Source organism: Halictus rubicundus, chromosome 2 (genome assembly GCF_050948215.1).
Source record: "Halictus rubicundus isolate RS-2024b chromosome 2, iyHalRubi1_principal, whole genome shotgun sequence".
Lineage (NCBI taxonomy): Eukaryota > Metazoa > Arthropoda > Insecta > Hymenoptera > Halictidae > Halictus > Halictus rubicundus.
This window is the reverse complement of record NC_135150.1, coordinates 26,019,138-26,039,451: the sequence shown is the minus strand read 5'-3', so window position 1 is coordinate 26,039,451 and position 20,314 is coordinate 26,019,138. Positions and strand designations below refer to the sequence as shown.

General features: G+C 44.5%; 3 protein-coding genes across 3 annotated transcripts in view; 2 read left to right on the top strand and 1 right to left on the bottom strand.

Moving 5' to 3' along the window:
• Window positions 1-7,542: 7,542 nt before the first annotated feature.
• The window catches only part of LOC143363059 (uncharacterized), a 51,093-nt gene continuing 38,321 nt past the window's right edge, over window positions 7,543-20,314 (bottom strand). Inside the window, exons 2-5 of the mRNA XM_076803684.1 lie at window positions 9,235-9,278; window positions 8,405-8,482; window positions 8,181-8,306; window positions 7,543-7,579 (exon numbers count right to left, since the gene is read on the bottom strand). Coding sequence (XP_076659799.1) covers window positions 7,543-7,579; window positions 8,181-8,306; window positions 8,405-8,482; window positions 9,235-9,278 — 285 coding nt within the window. The remainder of the gene's footprint in view (window positions 7,580-8,180; window positions 8,307-8,404; window positions 8,483-9,234; window positions 9,279-20,314) is intronic.
• LOC143365763 (uncharacterized) lies at window positions 11,398-15,251 on the top strand. The gene is made up of 6 exons (XM_076806244.1): window positions 11,398-11,650; window positions 11,965-12,121; window positions 12,809-12,958; window positions 13,070-13,221; window positions 13,299-13,687; window positions 13,927-15,251. Exons 1-5 carry the CDS (start codon window positions 11,559-11,561, stop codon window positions 13,585-13,587), a joined length of 840 nt encoding a protein of 279 aa, XP_076662359.1. The 5' UTR covers window positions 11,398-11,558; the 3' UTR covers window positions 13,588-13,687; window positions 13,927-15,251.
• Window positions 16,196-19,457, top strand: LOC143365762 (uncharacterized). Its single transcript, XM_076806243.1, has 2 exons — window positions 16,196-17,500; window positions 18,529-19,457. The coding sequence occupies exons 1-2, from the start codon at window positions 16,834-16,836 to the stop codon at window positions 19,371-19,373; spliced, it is 1,512 nt and encodes a 503-aa protein (XP_076662358.1). The 5' UTR covers window positions 16,196-16,833; the 3' UTR covers window positions 19,374-19,457.

The window sequence follows — 20,314 nt, the reverse complement described above, 5'->3', positions numbered from 1 at the left end:
CGACGGGTATCCAGCACATTATGCTCGGAGAGTAAGAGATACACTGAATGAACTTTACCCAAATAAATGGATAGGACCTGGAGGATTAGTTTCTTCGGGGAGCATTGAAAAATCCTGTTCATCAAGAAGTACCCACTACGCCAGACAATATGCAACAACGGATAATTGCAGCATTTGCTAGAATAGGCCCAGAAACGATAAGACATGCACGTCATGCGGCGATATGAAGATTGCAATTTTGCATTGACGCAACGGTCACCGCTTCGAGCATCTCCTGTAATACGAGAAAGTTTATTTTTCTACCACATTTGACCTTGCATGACCTTCAATGATAGCTCGCTGAAGTCTCAACGCTGGATATCACATAAAAAAAACATAGCATTCTATTAAAAAAATAGAGATGACCTTGAAATCTCCTCTATGCCTCCACCTATGCAGAAAATGTTTGTGTCACAATATGGCCCCCTCTATACCGTGTAAGTTTTCTATATAACATTTTTTCTTATTATTACAAATAACGGCAATATTCAAAATGGACATAATTATTGCCACACCCTGTATATACAGTGATTCTCAGTAATATTCTGATGCTCTTAAAAATCGCATAACTTTGCCAATATTGGACTATACTACTTGAATTTTTGTGAGAAGTTAGAACATTTGGTTCGCTACATAACGTGAAAAAAAAAATGTTTGATTAAAATTGCAATTGGCCGAAATTGCAGAGAAAGTACTAAAAGTTGTATTTTGCAACTTTTTTATGCGGGCTTACACTAAAAATTTAAAAAGTACCTTTTGTACATCTGTACCAATTATACATATTATGAATATTTCATCTAAATCGATCAACTTTGCAATGAGCTACGTTAGTTTAACTATGGAAACTTAGGGGGGTGAAAGTCGCAGAATTTTGGCCTTTTCAGGGAATTTCGCCCTTGTGTGATCATTTTGAAACATCTGTAGGTCATTACAATGTTCACCGATTTTGATGAAATTCTCAGAGTATATATAACTCATACAGATCTACAAATGGTACTTTCTAAATTTTCACTGCAAGTCCACATAAAAAAGTTGCAAAATACAACTTTTAGTATTTTCTCTGCAATTTCGACCAATTGCAATTTTTGTAAACATTTTTTTCACTTTATGTAGCAAACCAATTCTGCTGACTTCTTATGAAAATCCAAGTTGTTTGGTCCACTGTTATCAAAGAGTTATACGATTTTTAAAAGCGTCCGAATATATATCAATGGGAGTCACTGTACATATATCTATCCCCGGCTTCGTCGTTTATCTCGATGGCACGTTTATGCAATTGAGATCGTGTCGAAAGTAATCGCGAGCTTAGGCGAGCGGTAAACGAGGTAATAACGAGTCACAGTGCCGAATCGTAATCGGTCGTGCATTTTCCCGATCGGATTCACGATCGAACGAGAAACTCGATCGAACAAACCTTTAAAGAGATACCGATGTCGGATCCGCTTCTCGGAACGCGTCATCGGACGTTATTTGTCGTCGATGGATGACTCGCGTCTTTTTACTTAAACGTGACGAAGCTTGTGGCAAATATATTTTCGTTTATGGTCAGTCAATTTCAGCTGGCATTCCGCAGTAATGCTGAACCTACCGAGCGCCTTATTTGATTTTATAGATCGAATTTCTTTGTCCGATCATCCGTTACGAGAACAATCGAGCAAAGCCTGTGCGAGTTCAAAGTATCCTGTTTTGCGAGATAATCGACGGTAAATCGTCACTAGACGACGGTCTTTATACAAAATAAAAATGTTCTGCATTTATTATAATATACAGGAAATTTTCTTCTTTTCTTTAACGCTAGAACTACCGAGTAATAGATACGACTGATGTATATTGCTTTGTAATAATGACAAGACTACATCTATTCAAACCTCATATCATTTTTATTCTAACCTGTGCTCCAATAAAGAAGTTCAGTCAAAAAATTCTGATGAAAAAATTGTTATCATTTCAGTAATTGTGAAAGAAGTCATTTTGACTGGTTCGGTAGTTCTAGTGTTCATAATTTCACTAGGTCAAAAGTAATATATCGATGCTATTCAATTCTTCGAATCTTCACACCGCCTCAAATCGCAGCTACTAATATGCATAAAATCTGCAGTCTAATCATCACCGACCTTCCCTGTCAGCTAATTTGCGGCGGACTTGGATCGCAGAGCAAATCGGTTCGACGATCGGTAATTAAGAGGCGCGTGTCATACGTTACATCATCTTGCGAAACACGCACACATGTACACGATTATGTAACGCCACGAGACGCGGCGCGGCGCAGCGGTATAGTGTTTAATCGCGTACCAGATGGAACAGCGCTTTCATCTCGAACTTTTACGCGACAACGCGACGGTTCGTCGCTTTCGCTTGTCCGGGTCGATTGGAATTTCAAAATGGAAGACTCTCCGGTTCGTCCCGATATCGGAGAATTGAGCCGTTTATTTTGAAAGTGGCCTAAATCCACTTCTACTTAAATTGAGATATTTAACCAGTTAAGCGTGGAATTTAATTTGAAAAATACCTCACGGCGCGGAATTGAAATCGAGCAATGACGAATATACACGTCGAACGGAGGACAAATGCGGCTATTGTAAAAGCCAAAGCCCTTGTAAAGCTAAATGAGAAAGAATTACATTTTTATTCGATGAGAAATTAACAATTCATTAACGTTAACCGCACCGCGACAGAGTTTCGGATTGACGTGTATACACGTCGAACGCGCTTGACTGGTTAAGTGTATCTAAAAGAGTTAAATTTACAGTTCCTATTCAAATAATAGCAATTATTAAGTGAATAATACGTGTTTTCTTACCAAAAATGGAGATGAGCCACTTTCAAAGTTAACAACCAGATTCGTTGTAAAATTTGAAAGAGCCCAAGTCCATTCGACATAACTTAAAATGCTTCAAATTCAAAAAACAATTAAACCAATTACTTTATATATCAATAAAGTAATATTTATATCTTATATCTATATTATATCTATATCTTATATCTATATGAATATTTATATCTTTATATTTCAATTTACTTTATATATCTTTACAACACTTCAGAAACACAATTTATGCAATTCAGGACATTTTCTAACTATATAAATCGCATAACAATTTACTGCCCATTTACATTTTGTGTATGTATCGTAGTAAGTCCATCATGTCCTTGTGTTTTTCTGTTGTAATTCGTCTTATATTTTTATAGAGTGCTGTCAATACAATATATTTTTGAACTTTCTTGGTCCACCCCGACGTGGTAATAAATGTTGTTTATGAGAGCAAACTTGAAGTTGTACGGGCAACAAAAAATAATTGACAAATGGACTCGGGCCACTTTCAAAATAAACGGCTCAATTGTTCGAATGCGCGCATCGACGCGAGGAAACGCGAGGAGACGCGGCGCGATCGATGAGAGAGCAACGAGGATGTCCGCGCGAATCCAATTTTGGAATAGCAGCTCTGGGTACTATATCGTCGGTGTGGACACCGCTTTGTCGCTTAACGAGCAAACAACAAGCACGCGCGCGAACGCCGACGAGCAACAATGATTCCCGACTGTTGGCTTCCGCCCAGTTTTTACTATACTCCTCGACCATGGACTTGACACAGGGTTCGACGAGACCCGCGTCGAAACGTACCTCTGCGATGGAAAACAGCTGAGCGGAAATTGCCGTCCGATCTGCTTGCGTGCCGAAAATAATACGAACAAAGGGAAAGAGAAAAACATAGGGAGACACAGAGAGAGAGAGAGAGAGAGAGAGAGAGAGAGAGAGAGAGAGAGAGAGAGAGAGAGAGAGAGAGAGAGAGAGAGAGAGAGAGGCAGTGCCAATCGATGCGCGCGAGCAAGGACAAGGAAATTGCGCAATCGGAATTTCCGTTTTCCTCCTGCCGTTTTCTGTTTTCTTTCTACCAGGACGATTAGAATATGGTCGCCGAGAACACAGTCACGGTTTAGGTTTCCCGCGGCGCGTATCGACGTTACTTGCACAAGGCGTTCGTATTCGATAATGCTTCCGACGCGTTTCATACCGGTAGCTGCTCATGGCGTGCGCAGAGACGATTCCTGAAAGGGTTGTCGGCGTTTGCCGACACTTACCGTGCGAACCAAACGGAACGTTGAAAGCTCTGTTCCCGGTCCCTGTTCCTGTCCCGTTCGGTGCAGTCGAAAGCTCCGCGAGGATACAGCGAGGATGGGTCCCGCTTTCGAAAGCGCGATCAAAGTCAACCGGGGCACCGTATGCCGCGACTATGCGAGTCGGCTTGCCGCCAAACTTTTGGAATATTCTGTGATTCAGAGCGGAGGAAAGCTCGCAATAATCTACTCTCGTGCCACGTACCTCGGCGACCGCTTCGAACCAACTATCGAGTCCAACTGAGCGAGCTGCCGACCAGGGAACGAGTTTCGACGGTATTGTTTATTATCGGCTGGTATACACGCGCGCACACCGGAAAAACAGAATTCGCGCCATCGGAGCCGAGACGGAGAAAACGTGCGAGCGATGTTTTCGTCGGGATAAGCGATCCGATTGGTCGCCGGCCCTCGGACCAGAGGCCGAGCCTCCTACTTTTGCCATCTGCTTCGAACGTTGGAGAAAGACGGGTAGCGAAGCGTCATGGCGCGTCTAGTTGCGTAGCGTCGGATCGTTGACCCAGATCGACCATCAAGTTATGTGTGTATACGGACTGAACGCGCGAGGCAAGGCGAGGCGATAGAGCTTTGTTCCAGCGACCGGCAATCAAAGGAAAAAGGGAAAACAATGAGAAAAATGCACTTTGATCGTCTCTACGCTTCGTTCCGCGACTCGGCGACCAGCTAAGGCTCGTTGTTCAACCGATAGAGCGATGCTACGTTACGAAATTCGTGAGAGGAAATTTTCCAGCGAAAGGGAACAGATATCGAGCGCAACGGTGACTACTTTCCTTTCGACTCTACCCAATTCGATGCGCTCGGATAGAGACTTGACGACCCGACGAAACTCGGTTTTCGTCGGAAAGATCAACCGTAACTTCTCCGGTTGTACCGTTGTTCTGGTTTTCCCAAGAAAAGTGTAAGAAAACTCTGGAAAACGACCCCACGGTGGCTGGACTTTTCGTTGTTGCAGAAAGTACATTTAAAGAACTAATACGCACTTGCTTAATATTTTGACTGCCACACTAGAAACCTCAAAAATTCCATGAAATCAAAGTTGTTTAATGAAATAAAAATTGAAAACAATTGAATGTATGATATTGAGTAGTCCTCCAACTTTCTTGCGTTTTACAGATCCTAATCGGTAGAATGAATATATTAACGTGAAAAGTCATTTTCATACATTCATACATTCCTGTATGAAACAGGAAGAGACATTTTGTGCAGATATTTTGCTGCATTTCCAACACTCATTTTTGGCCGTTTCGGGTGCTGGCGCAAGAATGCTGCTTCGAATCGTTTAGCGTATACGGCACTCATCTCGAAATGACTTGAACTTAGTGACAGAAGTGATACTAAGAGAATTGGAGCTAGTGCGTATTAGAGGAGACATTGCATGTTTGGACTGGCACAATCTTTGCTGTATTAACCCTTTGCACTCGGCGCTCGTTTCAATCTAAACCTAAATTTTTCTTCCGTCTTACAATAGTTTCATTTTATTCATACGAAACCTGATCTGATTTCTACGTATAATATTTAAATGTTTAGTAATCTATTGAATTGAAATTTTGTAATGTAAAAAATATTTTCTAATATTTCTTGTAATTTCTTTGAAATAATGCCACAACAATTTCTAGTGGTGCTTCAGAGTCACCACTCGAGTGCAAAGGGTTAAGTGTCAAATTTTGTCCACGCTCTTGTGGAACAGACTGTAAATTAGCCCTCCCCGATACTTTCGAGGACAAGGGACCGTTCTGCGACCTCGGTGCAGGGACCGGGCATTATCGAAATCGAAAACGTCGCCGTTCAGTATGCGAGGCCACTTGTGCGATAGTGATGTGTCATATTTTCAATAAAAAGACTCGGCTTATCGTTTTTTCCGACACAAGGAGCTGGCAAACCGAGTCGTTCGTCTTCGTCTGGCGTCGATTCGTTAACAACAGTGGTTCGGGCTTTCGAAAAGAGGCGAGTTTCGCAACGGACCCGTCGTAATCGTAGCGCGTCCGCGCGCTCCGTCGGGAGATCGTGCCGATAACGCTAGCAAACAAGATTGTTTACTCGGTTTCATACCAGTGGACCCGTTAGGCGAACGTCGCGTTGGTCCCGAAGGTTGCGTAGGCGGTTTAACCTCGACATTGTAGCGCTCTTCCGATAGCCGAGATCGTGTACGCGTACTCGACGAACGAAGCCATTGATGAACGTACTCGGAACGGTCTGTATACCGATTCTCGAGCTCAAGATCGGGGTCCTTGAAGAGAAGAACCGATTCCGGGAAGAACGCAATCTAGTGTCAATTAGAATCGGCGAAGACGAAGGCGATGCCCAGCGGCGCTCGTAAACAGCGACCGTTCGTCGAATCGGAGGTGTAATTTCTACTTTTGTTATTGTAAACAAGAGGCGCGTCATTGAATAGTTGACTAAGCGACGCGCAGGACCGTGTCGTATTACTTACCCGTGACGGGCGAAAACAAACAAGAGCGACCACGATGCAAATCGTTCGATCTATTTGTTTGCAACAACTCCCACCCGGTAACATTCTCGTGATCGTTGTTTTCCCGAGTTGCAAATAGGTTGCTCGACGATTGACGTCGCGTCGCGTCGCGTCGCGTCGTCTCGAGGGAAACCGAAGCGACGCTCGCGCGATGTCGTTAACGTAGAACGGTGGATCGTTTAGCCGTCGATCCGTCCCCGTGAGGGCACCACACTGCCAACAACGTTCGTTCGCGTCGATAAAGTTGATCGATCGTCGCTCTTTTCGCCAGCGAATCTCGGTTCGAGTACGCGTTTCGCTTTTCGAATCGTTGCGTCTCTCGAAAGCAAAAGATCCCGTCCTGGCAGAGCGTGCTGCTCGTAACCCGTGGTTGAAATCGAAATTTCTGGTCTGTAGGTCGCAGCGCGAAAGGGAACTCGTTTCGCGAGTATTCAGCCTTGAACGAAAGCGATAGCGAGCGGATCGGAGAATCGTAAAACCGCGGTCGCTCAACTTCCTATCCGAGGAGAATCTTCGGCCGTTTCGCAGTAAGCTGCTTCCACGCTTCGTACGGGACCAACGATCTCTTTTCTCCTCTGGTTCTCGAGTTCGATATCAGCCTAATCCGACTACAGGTCAATTACACTATACGGCACGTACCGTCAACAGGGAACGAACCGGTACCGGCACGACAAAACATTGAAATATGCGTTTTAAATGGAACCGTTCACACTCGTGCTGCACGGACCGGCACGGACAGGTACGGACAGGCACGGACCGTCAACGGAACGAAGCGGCATCGACCAATATTATTCTGAAGAATGTTTTACCGACTTAACAAAATTATAGCACAAAAGAAAATGTTTTTAGGGGCTTCACAGTTCCTTAGATAACCTTATCGGTATCTCTCCTCTACAACATCATGGAGATAGGAAACGTTCCTGCCACTTGGTGAAACTGCATCGCACATCCTTATATGTATCATTATACGTAAATTATACATATAAAATTCTTCTTAGATAATTTATCATGTTATACGCAAATGTAATTTCTTAATGAAAATATATTAGAAATATCTTTGTTCTGCAAATTTTACCACCGGTGCAAGTGTCAAAGAATTTTTTAAAATATGGTCGTATTCTACGATTCTTTTCTTCCTCCTTGAAATTCTGTTTTTTAATTCGCGGAGCCTGAAAAATTGCAAATATTGGATACTTAGAGCTGTTATGAAAATATGTTAGGTGGGAGGGAAAGTTCTGTCGTTTTTTAAAGAAAAGATTTGAGTCAATTTATAATAATGTGTGTTTAATATTGTTCAATGATATAATTTCCATTATTTGTGACAACTTATTGCCATCTTTCAGGTAACCTGTCCATACTTGATTCCCAGTGATTCGACAGCAACATGTGTTTTCGATTTACAAGCAAAATTTAAGGAATATGATATCAACAATTATTTCAGTTGCACAGAGAAATAATAAAAGGTTCATTTTAAGGAAATCGATAGCGTTATTTCCCTGGCTATGATACTTTGCAACTTGATTAACACTATACACACCGTATAAAAATTTCATACGGTACACATGGGATGTGAAACACTCCAATGACAACAAACAAATTTTGTGTCCATAAAATTGCCGAATATTCTTTAGGCATTCTGAAATAAGAGTCGACAGCTTTTGTCCTAAAATTGCAACTTTCACGTAGTGAAAAAACAGAACGCGAGGAAAGCGGACGCGAGATGTCATTTATTTTGCCTAAATTGTTGTTAGGGTGTCGTACACTCTGAGTGTACAGTACAGGTTAATACCATCCATAGTAGAAAGGACAGTCGACTTCAGAATTCCTATCCATAAGGACCTAAAAATGATTTATCTCCCACATTGTTCAAAATCGATGGCTCCGAAAGGGAGCACGGTATTATTAATTATTTAATGCAGCTGGAAGGTGTTGTACCGTTCGTCCATTAGCTCAAGCCCATCAATTTTATAACGGGCAAAGTCAGATGTTGGTCAACTCTAAAAATGAGGCTAGCCTAAAAATTAGTTTCTGCGACGAGTTTTGATTACTTTATGACCACCGTCCGACGAAAACACGAAGGAAAACACACGGTCAACACGTGCTGGAAGGGACTTCCTCATACTAAATCATAATATCGCAGCTTCTACTCGAAAAACATAACAATAGACACTATTTTTACCAAGAAATTCCCGTATGATTAATTCCACGATATTCGACGTAAGCTGTGGGTTATATCAGTGAGCTAAAATATTAAAACGTTACCGCCCACTACTATACGATTGTAGAGAGTGACAAGACGCCATTTCTCGAGAATTCTCGAGAATTTTTAATACAATAAAAAAATATTGGGAAACGTATAATATTTGGAATATCGTTAATAATATTTATCGAAAGGGCTAAAAACTTTAACTCAGTGTTTAATCCTGTTCAATATGTACATAAAAACAGGGAACAAATAGACGCTAAATATAACCGATAAATTTATTTCTTTAAAACCAAACTTTTATAAAGTGAAACATTACGCTTTTCTTTGAAGCATAATGCGTCTAATGTAGAATCAGACAATCTACTTCTTTTTTTTTGTCACAAACTTTGTAGCCGTAGAAAAATTTCTTTCATTTTGTGTGGACGTTGGCTTTATCGTATACAGAACATCCAAAAGTTGCTGAAGATTGGGTGTCCTTTTGGGTGTGCATTACCTCACGTCGACATGCATTCGCAACAATTATTATAAATTTTCACATTGCAAACATGCATACGTAGGCATTGATATGCTGCCTGTGGATATGCTTATACGTACGCGATCGATTAGTAATATGCAATTTGAGTGAACTGAAAATTCATTTCCGAAAATATGTTATAAAACAAATGAGATTCGTAAGAATATTCCTAGATTTAAATTTCTCGAGAAATGAGAAATAATCAATTATAACATTTCTCGAGAAGGAACACTAGTGACATTATATTGATGCGTGGCCTTGACGTGACACGCATTTTCGGCTGTGTTCGAAATATTGGCTACAACGGTCACACATATTACGTATAGCGTGTGACGTTCGATGTCAAAACATTAGGCCTACGGGCGCGGCTGAGGTGGGGATAGGCAGATCTAACGATAGCCTCGACTTGTTTATGTACCGTCCCAGGGGCTGTTCTCTATGGAGAGGTTTACGACAGGTCATTACTGTTAGTTTCTCGCCGTTCCAAGGAAAATGTTTTGGTAGGATATTTTTCTGCGCGTCCACCGTCAACGTTTTTTTTCAGCACGGCAACGAACCAAAACCTTCAAAACCTCCGCCGTGTTTACTTGAGTTGTTTCACGAATTGTTTCACCGTACGGATTGTCAGATAATATTCTTTTTTTTTTTTGTTACCATAGTAATAAATTGTTATTTTGTTTGTTACAACTATTTCCCACCTATTACCACGACGAACTCTGAAAAGTTCTAGTCAATAGCTTTTTAAATAAATACCGTCGCGCCACGCCAGTAGCCTGAGTAGCCAGTGTAATGAGAATTTTCTCGTTATTTCTCATTTACTCATTTTAGCTGAATGAAAAACTTGCGTCTTTCTTCGTGAACTCAATGATATCGCTTGGGGCTTAGAGTGCCGAATAAATAATAAATAATTAGCAATTAACCCCTTAACTTGTACGCTCGAGTTAATTCGAGCGCGCTAAACAGGTCAAACTGTGCATAAGATAATTCTCGAGTAACTATAATTACTAGAAAACTATAATTTTTCACACTCGAATATAATCGAGAATTGAAAATAACAATGTGAAAGCAAAGAAAAAAAAATCGTTTTATTGATATTTATTCAGGAATAAAATATAGCCTTTGTCCATGGAACAAAAGCGCAGTATATCAAAAATTGATTTTTTTTGGCCGGTTTAAAAAAAAAACTGCGTTAAGGGGTTAAATGACAATATAAATAAGAAATAAATTATTCTACATAATTTATTTAGATCTATACAATAAACAATAATTAATTCTTCTTGCCTTTCATTTAAACTTCCGAATAACAAATAATTTTTTAATCAAATAATCATTTATATGAACGTTTACTTAAATGATGCCGAACTCTGGTCTGAATAAACTCTTGACATTTTCTTGCAAACATTTGTCCCTTGCTTCTCCTAAATGAAAAAATTAATATAGTGGATAGGTTGTCCGCGAGGTCGGGTCAGCTGCGACCCAACCTAATTCGCCTCGATCGATGCGACTGTCCATCGACTTTGAACGATCGATCGATACAAACTTATCTTTTTGCGCCCGCGAAGCGAATGTCGAATTTATAAGAATATAATTAATTACGGTCGACGTACGAGATAACGATAGATCGAAAACAAGATGGTGCATGCAGCGCGATGAAATTAAATTTTGCTCCGAAACCCACGTTTTTCGAAATAAACTGATAAATCTCTGAAAAAATTGATTCTTCGATGCCGTTGTTGTTAAAATTATTTTTTCAGTGAGCATCGAGATCTATTGCGTCTCACCCATCGATTATTCGAACGGGAAAAATGCAGTGGAAGTATCGTTCGAGTACCACATGATAGATCTGTATCTGTTTTTTTTTTTTTCAAGTATCATCCAACCAGGTATTCTATAAGAAAAAGATTTCCACAAAGCAAGAACAATCTTCGGATAGGAATTAATCGGAGGCAATCACTTTGGATCAGCAGGTGTATCTTTGCTTGAGAAAAAATAATCCGTATCGCTCGTATCATGTTGTGTTCGACTTGTTAAGGATGATAATGAGGATACAAATTGATATCGCGATAAGATGAGACGAGATAATCGAGCGACGTGTGAATAAAACTGGGGATGGTGAGAGGACCCGGTAGTAGTCGGTGGTTGGATGTAGATCATTTGCAATTCATTGTTTGCCTGCTTATTTGAAGATACACAGAATGGCCGGTTGTATTCAATTTTCTCTTCAACTGGCACTTCTGCTCGTTGTCGGGTTACGTTCTCTGGAAGCGAGTGTCAACATTCCCGATTTGTAAGCATTCTGTTCTCCTCTTGACGATAAACAATTAACACTAGGTTCACGGGACCCGTCAAAATGACGGATTCCAATATTTTTAATTTACGACTGTTGAGATTGTGAAGATCCACCTACGTGGAATCACTCAACAAATTTATTTCTTTAGGTATATATTATCTAAAAAATGGCTAAAAAAAAAACTTGAACATACACATTCTTCTTATTATTATAATAATAAGAATAAAATATTCACTTCTAGTGCTCCGTAAACCTAGTGTGAAACTTCTAGATTCTCCGATCAAAAAGAATCACGTTCGACTTGTTTCCAGAGCCCAGGTTTACGGAAATGATTTGAAGGTCGAGCCTTCTGATGGACTAAATGCCAAAATCAATGAAATCTTCGACGATGTGATGCCTGTGGTAAAAGACCTTATCATAAAAAATGGGCTGGATCCTCTGAAAATGGACGACATCGAAAAACAGCTGGTAACTTTCTTTGGCTCTTTTGTCTGTATCGTCTCGATTGTTTCCGTTCATCCGATGCAACCTATCGTTCGGTACATAGTGTAAGGTAGAGTAGTTTGAATCGATTATGGATTCTGCTTGATTTGGAATTGAAGACGAAAAATATTGATAATGCTATTCGCGGGTGCCGTTTCGCTATGAATTCTAAATTAATTTCAAGTTTAGCTGCTCTTCCCTGAAAATGTCTACAAAATGAACACTCGGACGGCGGACCATTTTTACAGTGTTACAAATTGATCGTGTTTAGGACAACAGTTTTCTATCGATATAAGATGACCTTGTCCTTGAGTACCCCATTGTTCTCGCGCTAAATGGAAGCGATGTTGGACGGACAACTTCAGAAGAAAAAGAGGGGATAGAGATTTTGTTGTTGCAAAAAAATATCGTCATTCTATGTGAAAAGAAAACTGTATCCGCTGATCTATTAACCAATTGTTCTTTTTTACATAGTTCTGGTGCTAGGTACTTCTTGTAGGCATATTTAGTCCTATTATAGCAGCTATTCACATTCAATTTCATCGCTGGAAACTGTGTAATTAAATGACGATTTCGATAATCTGGGTCTGGATAGACCCACCTCCTCGGAGGAGGAGGATGAAAACTTTCCGAGTGTCTTTTGAAACGAAAAAATTTGTTGATCTGTTCCAGAACGGGATACTCGGCACGAAGGGAGTGCTCAACCTGAGCAAGGGTTGGATGCAAGGGCTGTCCGGGCTGAAGCGCAGCGGCGACGTGATTCTATCTTACGAAAATAAAATAGTAACATTGGAAGCGCAGCTGGGATTAGATTTGATCGATGTAAGACGCTCCAGCCGTTCGATCGATGCTTGTCGCATCGATCTCTAGCCAGATAGACTCCCGATAAGAACGACAGCTTGATCGACATCTGGTTCGTTTCGGATGTTTCAGGTCGCGTACGATTACCACTTCAAGTACTGGTTCGCCTCGCGTTCTGGTGCCTTGAATGCCCGTTTGTCCGGCACGCAGTTGCGACTGGTACTGAAGGTAGATCTGGAGCATTACAGGATCGGTCTGGAGTCGTTCCAGGTTACCTCTGTCCGGTAATTATTATCCGTGAATGCGTCATGTGGATCTCATTCGGCCTCGTGATTTTTAATCGCGTTTGCTCGCATTTCAGCAAGATGGAAGTGAAGCTCCAGGGTGGCGTAGTTGATAAGGTCCTGAGCGCCGCGATCAACGCTTTCATCGGATCATTCAGGAAACAGGTGATCGAAACGGTGGAGAAAAGGGGCTCCATTGTGATGCGTCAGTACATGGAGAAGATCAACGAGAAAATCCCGAGACCCGATGGCACTCCGTTGATGGGCCTAGAGGACAGCTCGATGTTCAGCAGTAGCAACGCGTTCGACAACAGCGAGATGGTGGACAATATACCGACTTTCATCGAATACGTAACTGTGGAATAGAAATCGTGTAGAACGGGCTGGGACAAGGGACGCTGCAGAAAATGAATCGCTTCTGAACTAATCCGTTTTTGACCTAAGATCCTCAGTACTTTTTTAACACGTTCGTCGCCGCGTCTCCCATATGTGGGTGACGGAATTATTTGTGCAGGTTTTAAAATGAATTTTTATATTGATATATTCATTGTACTAAACTTGATTAGGATCTGTAACATGCAAGAAAGTTGGAGGATTACTCAGTATCATACATTTAATTTTTTGCAATTTTTATTTCATTGAATAACTTATTTTGATTTTATGGAATTTTTCGGGTTTCTAGTTGGGCGTTCAAAGTGTTAATAGAGGACAAGAAGATGCCTCGATTAATGATAAAGGAGACGTACAATTCTTTTAAACGAAATTATAGTAATGTTTATTTGCTTTTAACACGTTCCGTGCCACGTGTACCACCGATGGTACACACAGACATATTTATTTAATGCCCAAACATTAAATGGCCCGAACGACAAGTCAAGCAAACACGGCTTGGCACGGAACGTGTTAACGAAAAAAACATTTTTCCTTTAATTCAGTATCGTACAATCGTCCAACTTTTGTTTGAAAACTCCAAAAACAATACCTTAATATTTGTACGATATTGTACACTCAAGAAATGAGACTTTTTCTCGCAATTTCTTATACCGATAGATTGTATTTCGCAACTAAGTTAAAACGTATTAGTTCATTATACGTAAATTGTGGAAATCTTTGATAAATCAGCTGTCCTATCCTGTGACCACCTTGGTCGACAAAATTCAGAAACAATAGCTTAATATTTCCACAATATTGTACACTCAAGAAATGAGGCTTTTTCTCGCAATTTCTCATACCGACAGATTGTATTTTGCAACTATAAGTTAACCCTTTGCACTCGAAGCTATTTTAACTCCGAAACGAAACATTTCTTCCGACCTAGAATATTTGAAATGCGAGGCGTTGCTATTGCGTACCGTCGAAATATTTCAAATATTCTAGCAATTGATTCATGGCGATATTATCTTTCAAGGTCATCTGAAAGTCATTGTATAGCAGGTCGTTGAATTCGTTTCGACGTCGCCTACAATATTATCAAGTTAAAAATACCCAGTCCCATTAAAAGATATGACAGTGACCTTGATTTTTTGTTGAAAATCGATTTTTTTTCAAATTTAAAATATTGCAATTTCTTGTCGGTTAAATACTGATTAACTTTGGTAAGAAACATTTTTCTGTCCGACCATCCGAAGGGGCTGAAAAATCGTGGGGACTAATTCGCGCCGCACCCTGTATATACATTTTCTTTTTCATTTTATACATACGAAAATGGTGCAATGTTACAATACTGAAGTGTTTAGTAATTTATTAAATACAAACAAATTTAATAATGTCAAAAATATTTTGAACAATGACAGCGATTTTTAGTGGCGCCTTACAGTCGCCTTTCGAGTGCCAAAGGGTTAAAACGTATTAGTTCATTACACGTAAATCAGTTGTCCTATCCTGTGACCACGTTGGTCTCGACGAAATCGACTGTACCGATACCAATACATTCCTCTCGAGACGCTCGAAACGATCGGTGCGTATTTGCGTCGGAGCGACTGTAACCGCAGCCTAAAACGGACCAATAAAGAATCCCCGGTTAACCCTTAGGGACCACGTTATTATTATTCGATCGAGATCGAGGGCATTCCATGGACAAACGGGTAGAAAAGTAACCGAGCAAATTGTTCTCGTTTGCATCGAGTATCCGCGCTTGGTATACCCTGCTATCGATCGCATTGCACCCTACGCCCTATGTCCTATACCTATACCATACACACACACCCTACAACGCGCTTCCTGTTATTTTGCGAGTGCGCGACTGTATTGCGATGGGGAGGTAATCAGGATCCTAGTTAGGCGAGAGAATCGAGGAGGCTCCGAGGACTCTGCGAAGAAGCGGAAAGGCGGAAAGTTTCCAGGAATTTGATTCCTGGAAAAACAAAAAACAAAGTTCCTAACCACGTCCTTATTAGCTCAGGGAGAGGTCACCGTCAGGGAGGGGACTCCGTAACGAGTGTGATTACAACCACGTTAAAAAAAAGAAGGTCGCGCAGGAGTAGGATGGCGTTGCGGGCGCAAGGTGGTTTGGGCCTCGAGCGAATCGAATCGAATCGACTCGAGCGGAGCCGAGCCGTGTCGGTCTGCGTCGAGCGGTGCCGAGCCGAGCCGAGAACGCTCGAGTTGGCCAGCCGTTGAACCATCATCCTGGGCCGCTCCGCGTTGCGCGTCGCATCGCAAGTCGCAATCAGCGGCATTGAAACGGCATTGCGTCTCGTTTCGCTCGTGATTCCGAACGGAATGAAGATCGCGCCGAGAGGTACGCGCGCGTAAACAACCTGGGAGATTGGTATAAATCAGGAGCTTGAGATGCCTACGGACGCATCCTTGCAGTTTTTCTAGATTCCTTGGAGGAGCGAGAAGCGAAGCGACCGCGCCGAGCGATAAGAAGAAGAGGGAGAGATCGCGTGCGATAGGAGCTGGCTCGGCGCTGCGCGGAGCGATGCGGAGCGGAGTGGAGCGGTGCAGAGCGGAGTGGAGCGGCGCGGAGCGGTACGGAGCGGTGCGGAGCGGAACGGCGCGGTTACGAGCCGCGAGGAGACTGTTGCTCTCGGCCCGGCTCGGCTCCGCTCGGCTCGGCTTCGGTTTCGAAGAAGCGATCGCGAAGCGAGCAGCAGGGAAACCCGGTGCGGATCGCAAGCGGTGACGAGCGGTGACGAGCGGTGGCGTGCTGGTCGAGCCGAGCGGGGCCGAGCGGAGCCGAAGCCGAAGCTGAAACCGTGGGCAAAAGTGAAGGAAGGCAGGGACTCGAGCTCGCTCGCCGTGGTAACGCTAGCCGACGAGCAAGCGGACGGCCGAGAAGGTGCGCGTGTCGTCTAGTAATAATCCAGGCTGGTGTCGTTTCGGCCCAGCGACGCGATCGCGGGGCAACCACGACGACTGCAGCTGCAACGACGACGACAACGACAACGACAACGACGACGACGACGCGACGCGACGGGACGGGGGCGACGGAAAACGAATATCGTGGCCGAGGTCAAAACTGAGACCGAATTCGTATCTGTATCCGACTCTGAATCCGCATCCGAATCCGAATCCGAATCCGAATCCTAATCCGGGTCCGGATCCGAGCTGATCGTTTGAAGCGGGTGCGCGTCTTCCCGGCTGGACGCGCGCGTGTACCGGCCGTGTATGGACGGCGGCACGCGTGCACGAGTCGAGGAGGAAAAAGCCCTGGATTCGTCTCGCCTGCGATCCTCCGCTCGGCTCGGCTTCGCGAGCTCCTCCTCGGCCGGCAGCTCTCGTATCGCCAGGCGCAAGAGGAAGAAGAGGAGGCGGCAGCAGCGACGAAACAGTACCGTCGACGACGAAGACGAGCTGGTCGTCGTCGTTGCCGGCGGCGGCGGCGGCGATAACGCCGAAACAACCACCGACGCGATTCCCCCGTTCGAACAACTATCGCAACAACAACAACAACTGCAACAACTTCTACCGGGAGGAGAGGCTACCACGATTCCAATCGAGGAACCTAGCAGCAAACAACCCTCGAAAAATCGGTCCTCGCACAACACCAACGAATCTCAACGAATCGTATCCAGAGGAGGAAGCGGCTCGCGCGCGGCTGCCTCCTCCCTCAGCTCCGGCATCACGCTTCTCAACCGTCGAACCGCCAACAAGCGATCGTCCAGGAGATGCAACGCGAGCGCCCGTAGGAACGCGATGACGATGGATCTCCAGAGACTGATCACCGAGGTGCACGCCAGGCCCGCGATCTGGGACCAGAAGAACGTCAACTACCACAATCGCGACGTCATCCTGAAGATGTGGCGGGAGATCGCGAGGGCTTGCGAGGTCTCCAGTGAGTACACTCCGCGCCTCGCTTCTCACTCTTCCCGCTTCTCTCTTCTCTCTTCTTTCGCGGTGAGGCTACGCGCGCCTGCGTCGACCTCTTCTCTCTCTCTCTCTCTCTCTCTCTCTCTCTTACTCTCTTCTCCCTCCCCCCGGCCCGTCACGCGCGCTCGCTTTTCTATCCCTCTCCGTTTTTTACGGATACGCGTTTACTGCCCCCTCTCGAACCCACACCGGCCCGACAGGCGACGCACACGCCCGTCCCCTCTTCTTCACCGACTTTGATCGATCTCCGCCCCTCTCGAATCGACTCGACCCGAGTCGAGTCGAGTCGAGTCGAGTCGAGTCGAATCGAGTCGTTCGAATGCCGATTTGCGGCGCGCAGTTGCAACACCGATAACATCGATAAGGCAAACGAACGCTGCGGTCAGGTTTCGCTCGCGTGCCGCGCGAGGTCGCGCGACCATCGTCCTGCTCGATTCTCTGGGAAAAGAAAAATCTGCTGCTCGGTCGAGATCGGTTCTTTTTCTTTTTTTTTTTTTCTTTAAACAGGATTAACCTGGAAATTTACTCTGAGGGTTTGGGTGTTAAAGGTACCTAGAACAGAGGCTCTCTAACCTTTAAACGTGAAGGATAAAGATCGGTTCTTTTTCTCGTGCCGTCGCGCGTCTATACGGACAGAAAGAAAAAGAAGACGAACGAAAAGAATTAGCGTTGGTTGAAAACGATCGAGAACGAGCAGCAGAGGGAACGCGCGAGCGCGCGCGCGCTCGGAAACGCCTGCGCATCGGCCGCGAAATTAACCGGGCACTCGTTCGATCGATAGATGTTAGCGGGACGCGAGCTCGCGACTACTCGTGGGCCGTGGCGCGCGTGGGAAGCGAGATACGGGACGAGACGGGACGAGTAATCGAATTAGACGCGGACAAATGGAAGGGGTGGGGGAGGGGGCAGGGGTCGCTGCGAGAAGTTTTGCCCGTTTCGAATGAGATATAGATATACCGATTAACCGGGTGGTATCGTTTTGTTGGTTTGCAGCGGACGTCGCGAAATCGAAATGGAAACACTTGCGGGACAACTTTCGCAACGAACTGAAGAAGACTTACCGAGGGAAATGCGAGGGTGGCGGCGTCGAGCACGATTCCAAGTGGGTTTGGTTCAAGAGTCTGTTCTTTTTGCGGGATCAAATGAACTCACGGGTGATCGGTTGCGCCCTTTCGCAGAACTGCTCGGCGGTGCTACGATCCTCGCCGGAAGGGACACAGATCGAGCCGCAGATCGACATTCTCGAGGGCCACGAGGAGACACGGTTCGACGACCTGGACGGCGACTCTTGCCAGTCCCTGCTGTCGAACGACGACGGTCTTCATCACGTGATGCCACCGCCGAAACTGAACAAGATCGGCCGAAAGAGGAGCCTGATGGACGCGATAGACAACGATTACTGCGAGGTCGATCGGAAACGGTACGAGCACCTGCAGAAGAGATTGGCCGTCTCCCAGCAGGAGGAGGAGTTCGACGACACCTACCACTTCCTGATGAGCGTCCGAAATCCTCTAAAGAGTCTACCTCTCGATCGGCAGATGTTCGTCAGGCTCAAGATCCAGGAGCTCGTCTACAACGAGATCAACTCGCAGAACCAGCAGAACCGAACGATCTACGAGAGCTCGCAGGATGTGAAACCGTTGAGAGGATCCGGCCCCGCCGCTGGGACCGGAGCGGGTCCGGGGCCTGGGCCTGGTGGAGGGGGAAACGGGAATCCCGGGATATCCGTCGACGGGCCCGAACACTCCGGGACCGGCGATCATTCTTCCCATTACCCTGCGTCGATGCTCCAAAATTCCGCGACCGAGGGCTCCGCGCACGATGCCTTCTTTGGTTAATTTAATTCACATTCGAACTCTAAGCCGTAAGAATTATTATATAATTTCATTAATAGATAATAAACGAACGTATTTTTTCAGTAACTCGCTCGTCTCCTACTTTTTCCCGTTCCGTTTCACCCCCCTCTCCCTCTTCCCTATCGACAAATGTTGTTTGGTACGACGATTATTGTCAAACTCGATTGCAAAAATATGAAAACCGACTATGAAAGTTACTATCGTCGTACGACCTCTTCGTGCCAAGCAACGTTCGTGGAAACGTTCTTCGGGGAAAATCTGCTGTAGATAGACGCGGCAATCGTCTCGATTCCGTTCTCCTCGTGTAAACAACCCCGTGTTATCGTTTCTCCGCTGTCTTGCGAGCAGAGTTGCAACGTCTCGCGGGCTCCGTACCGACGATTCCTCCAAAGGAGTCTGGCGATAGATACACGCGAACAAAGTTGGTTCGGTGTTCCACCGAGGCTCGATACCGGTCTCAATGCCGGTCTCTCGTTCTCGAACGCGACGAGGAAGCGGGCCGAGTTTCGATCCTGATAGACGGGATAGACCGAACACGAGGCAAACTGTCGCGCGCACAGTTTATACGTATTACGGTGTACACGCTATACGTAGTACCCCGAGACAATAGAAAGGCCTGGCGCGTGCACGGTGCGTCCGTCAGGATGCATATTCAACCGATATTTCTGTATAGGGGCAGTATTGTGCGGTTCGCGGCGAGATAAAGTCGTTGAAACGGAGTTTGCACCAGTTTCCTGGGTGTTTGCCGACCGCTCGTACGTCGCGGTTATTGGATATCGAAGAAACGACTGACAGGTCCGTCCGTTTTGAATTTAATTAAACCAGGTTATTGGGTATCCGAGAGATTGTTCGACGGAGCCGCTTTAAAATGGCGTGGAGCTTTGCGGCGGCGTCGCAGACCGTCGGACACCGAACCATTCTTA

Coding starts and splice junctions, on each gene's coding strand:
- LOC143365763 (XM_076806244.1), top strand. CDS start 11,559: ATGGCCGGTTGTATTCAATTTTCTCTTCAACTGGCACTTCTGCTCGTT. Junction 11,651..11,964: donor AGTGTCAACATTCCCGATTT/GTAAGCATTCTG, acceptor ACTTGTTTCCAG/AGCCCAGGTTTACGGAAATG. Junction 12,122..12,808: donor ACGACATCGAAAAACAGCTG/GTAACTTTCTTT, acceptor GATCTGTTCCAG/AACGGGATACTCGGCACGAA.
- LOC143365762 (XM_076806243.1), top strand. CDS start 16,834: ATGGACGGCGGCACGCGTGCACGAGTCGAGGAGGAAAAAGCCCTGGAT. Junction 17,501..18,528: donor GAGGGCTTGCGAGGTCTCCA/GTGAGTACACTC, acceptor GTTGGTTTGCAG/CGGACGTCGCGAAATCGAAA.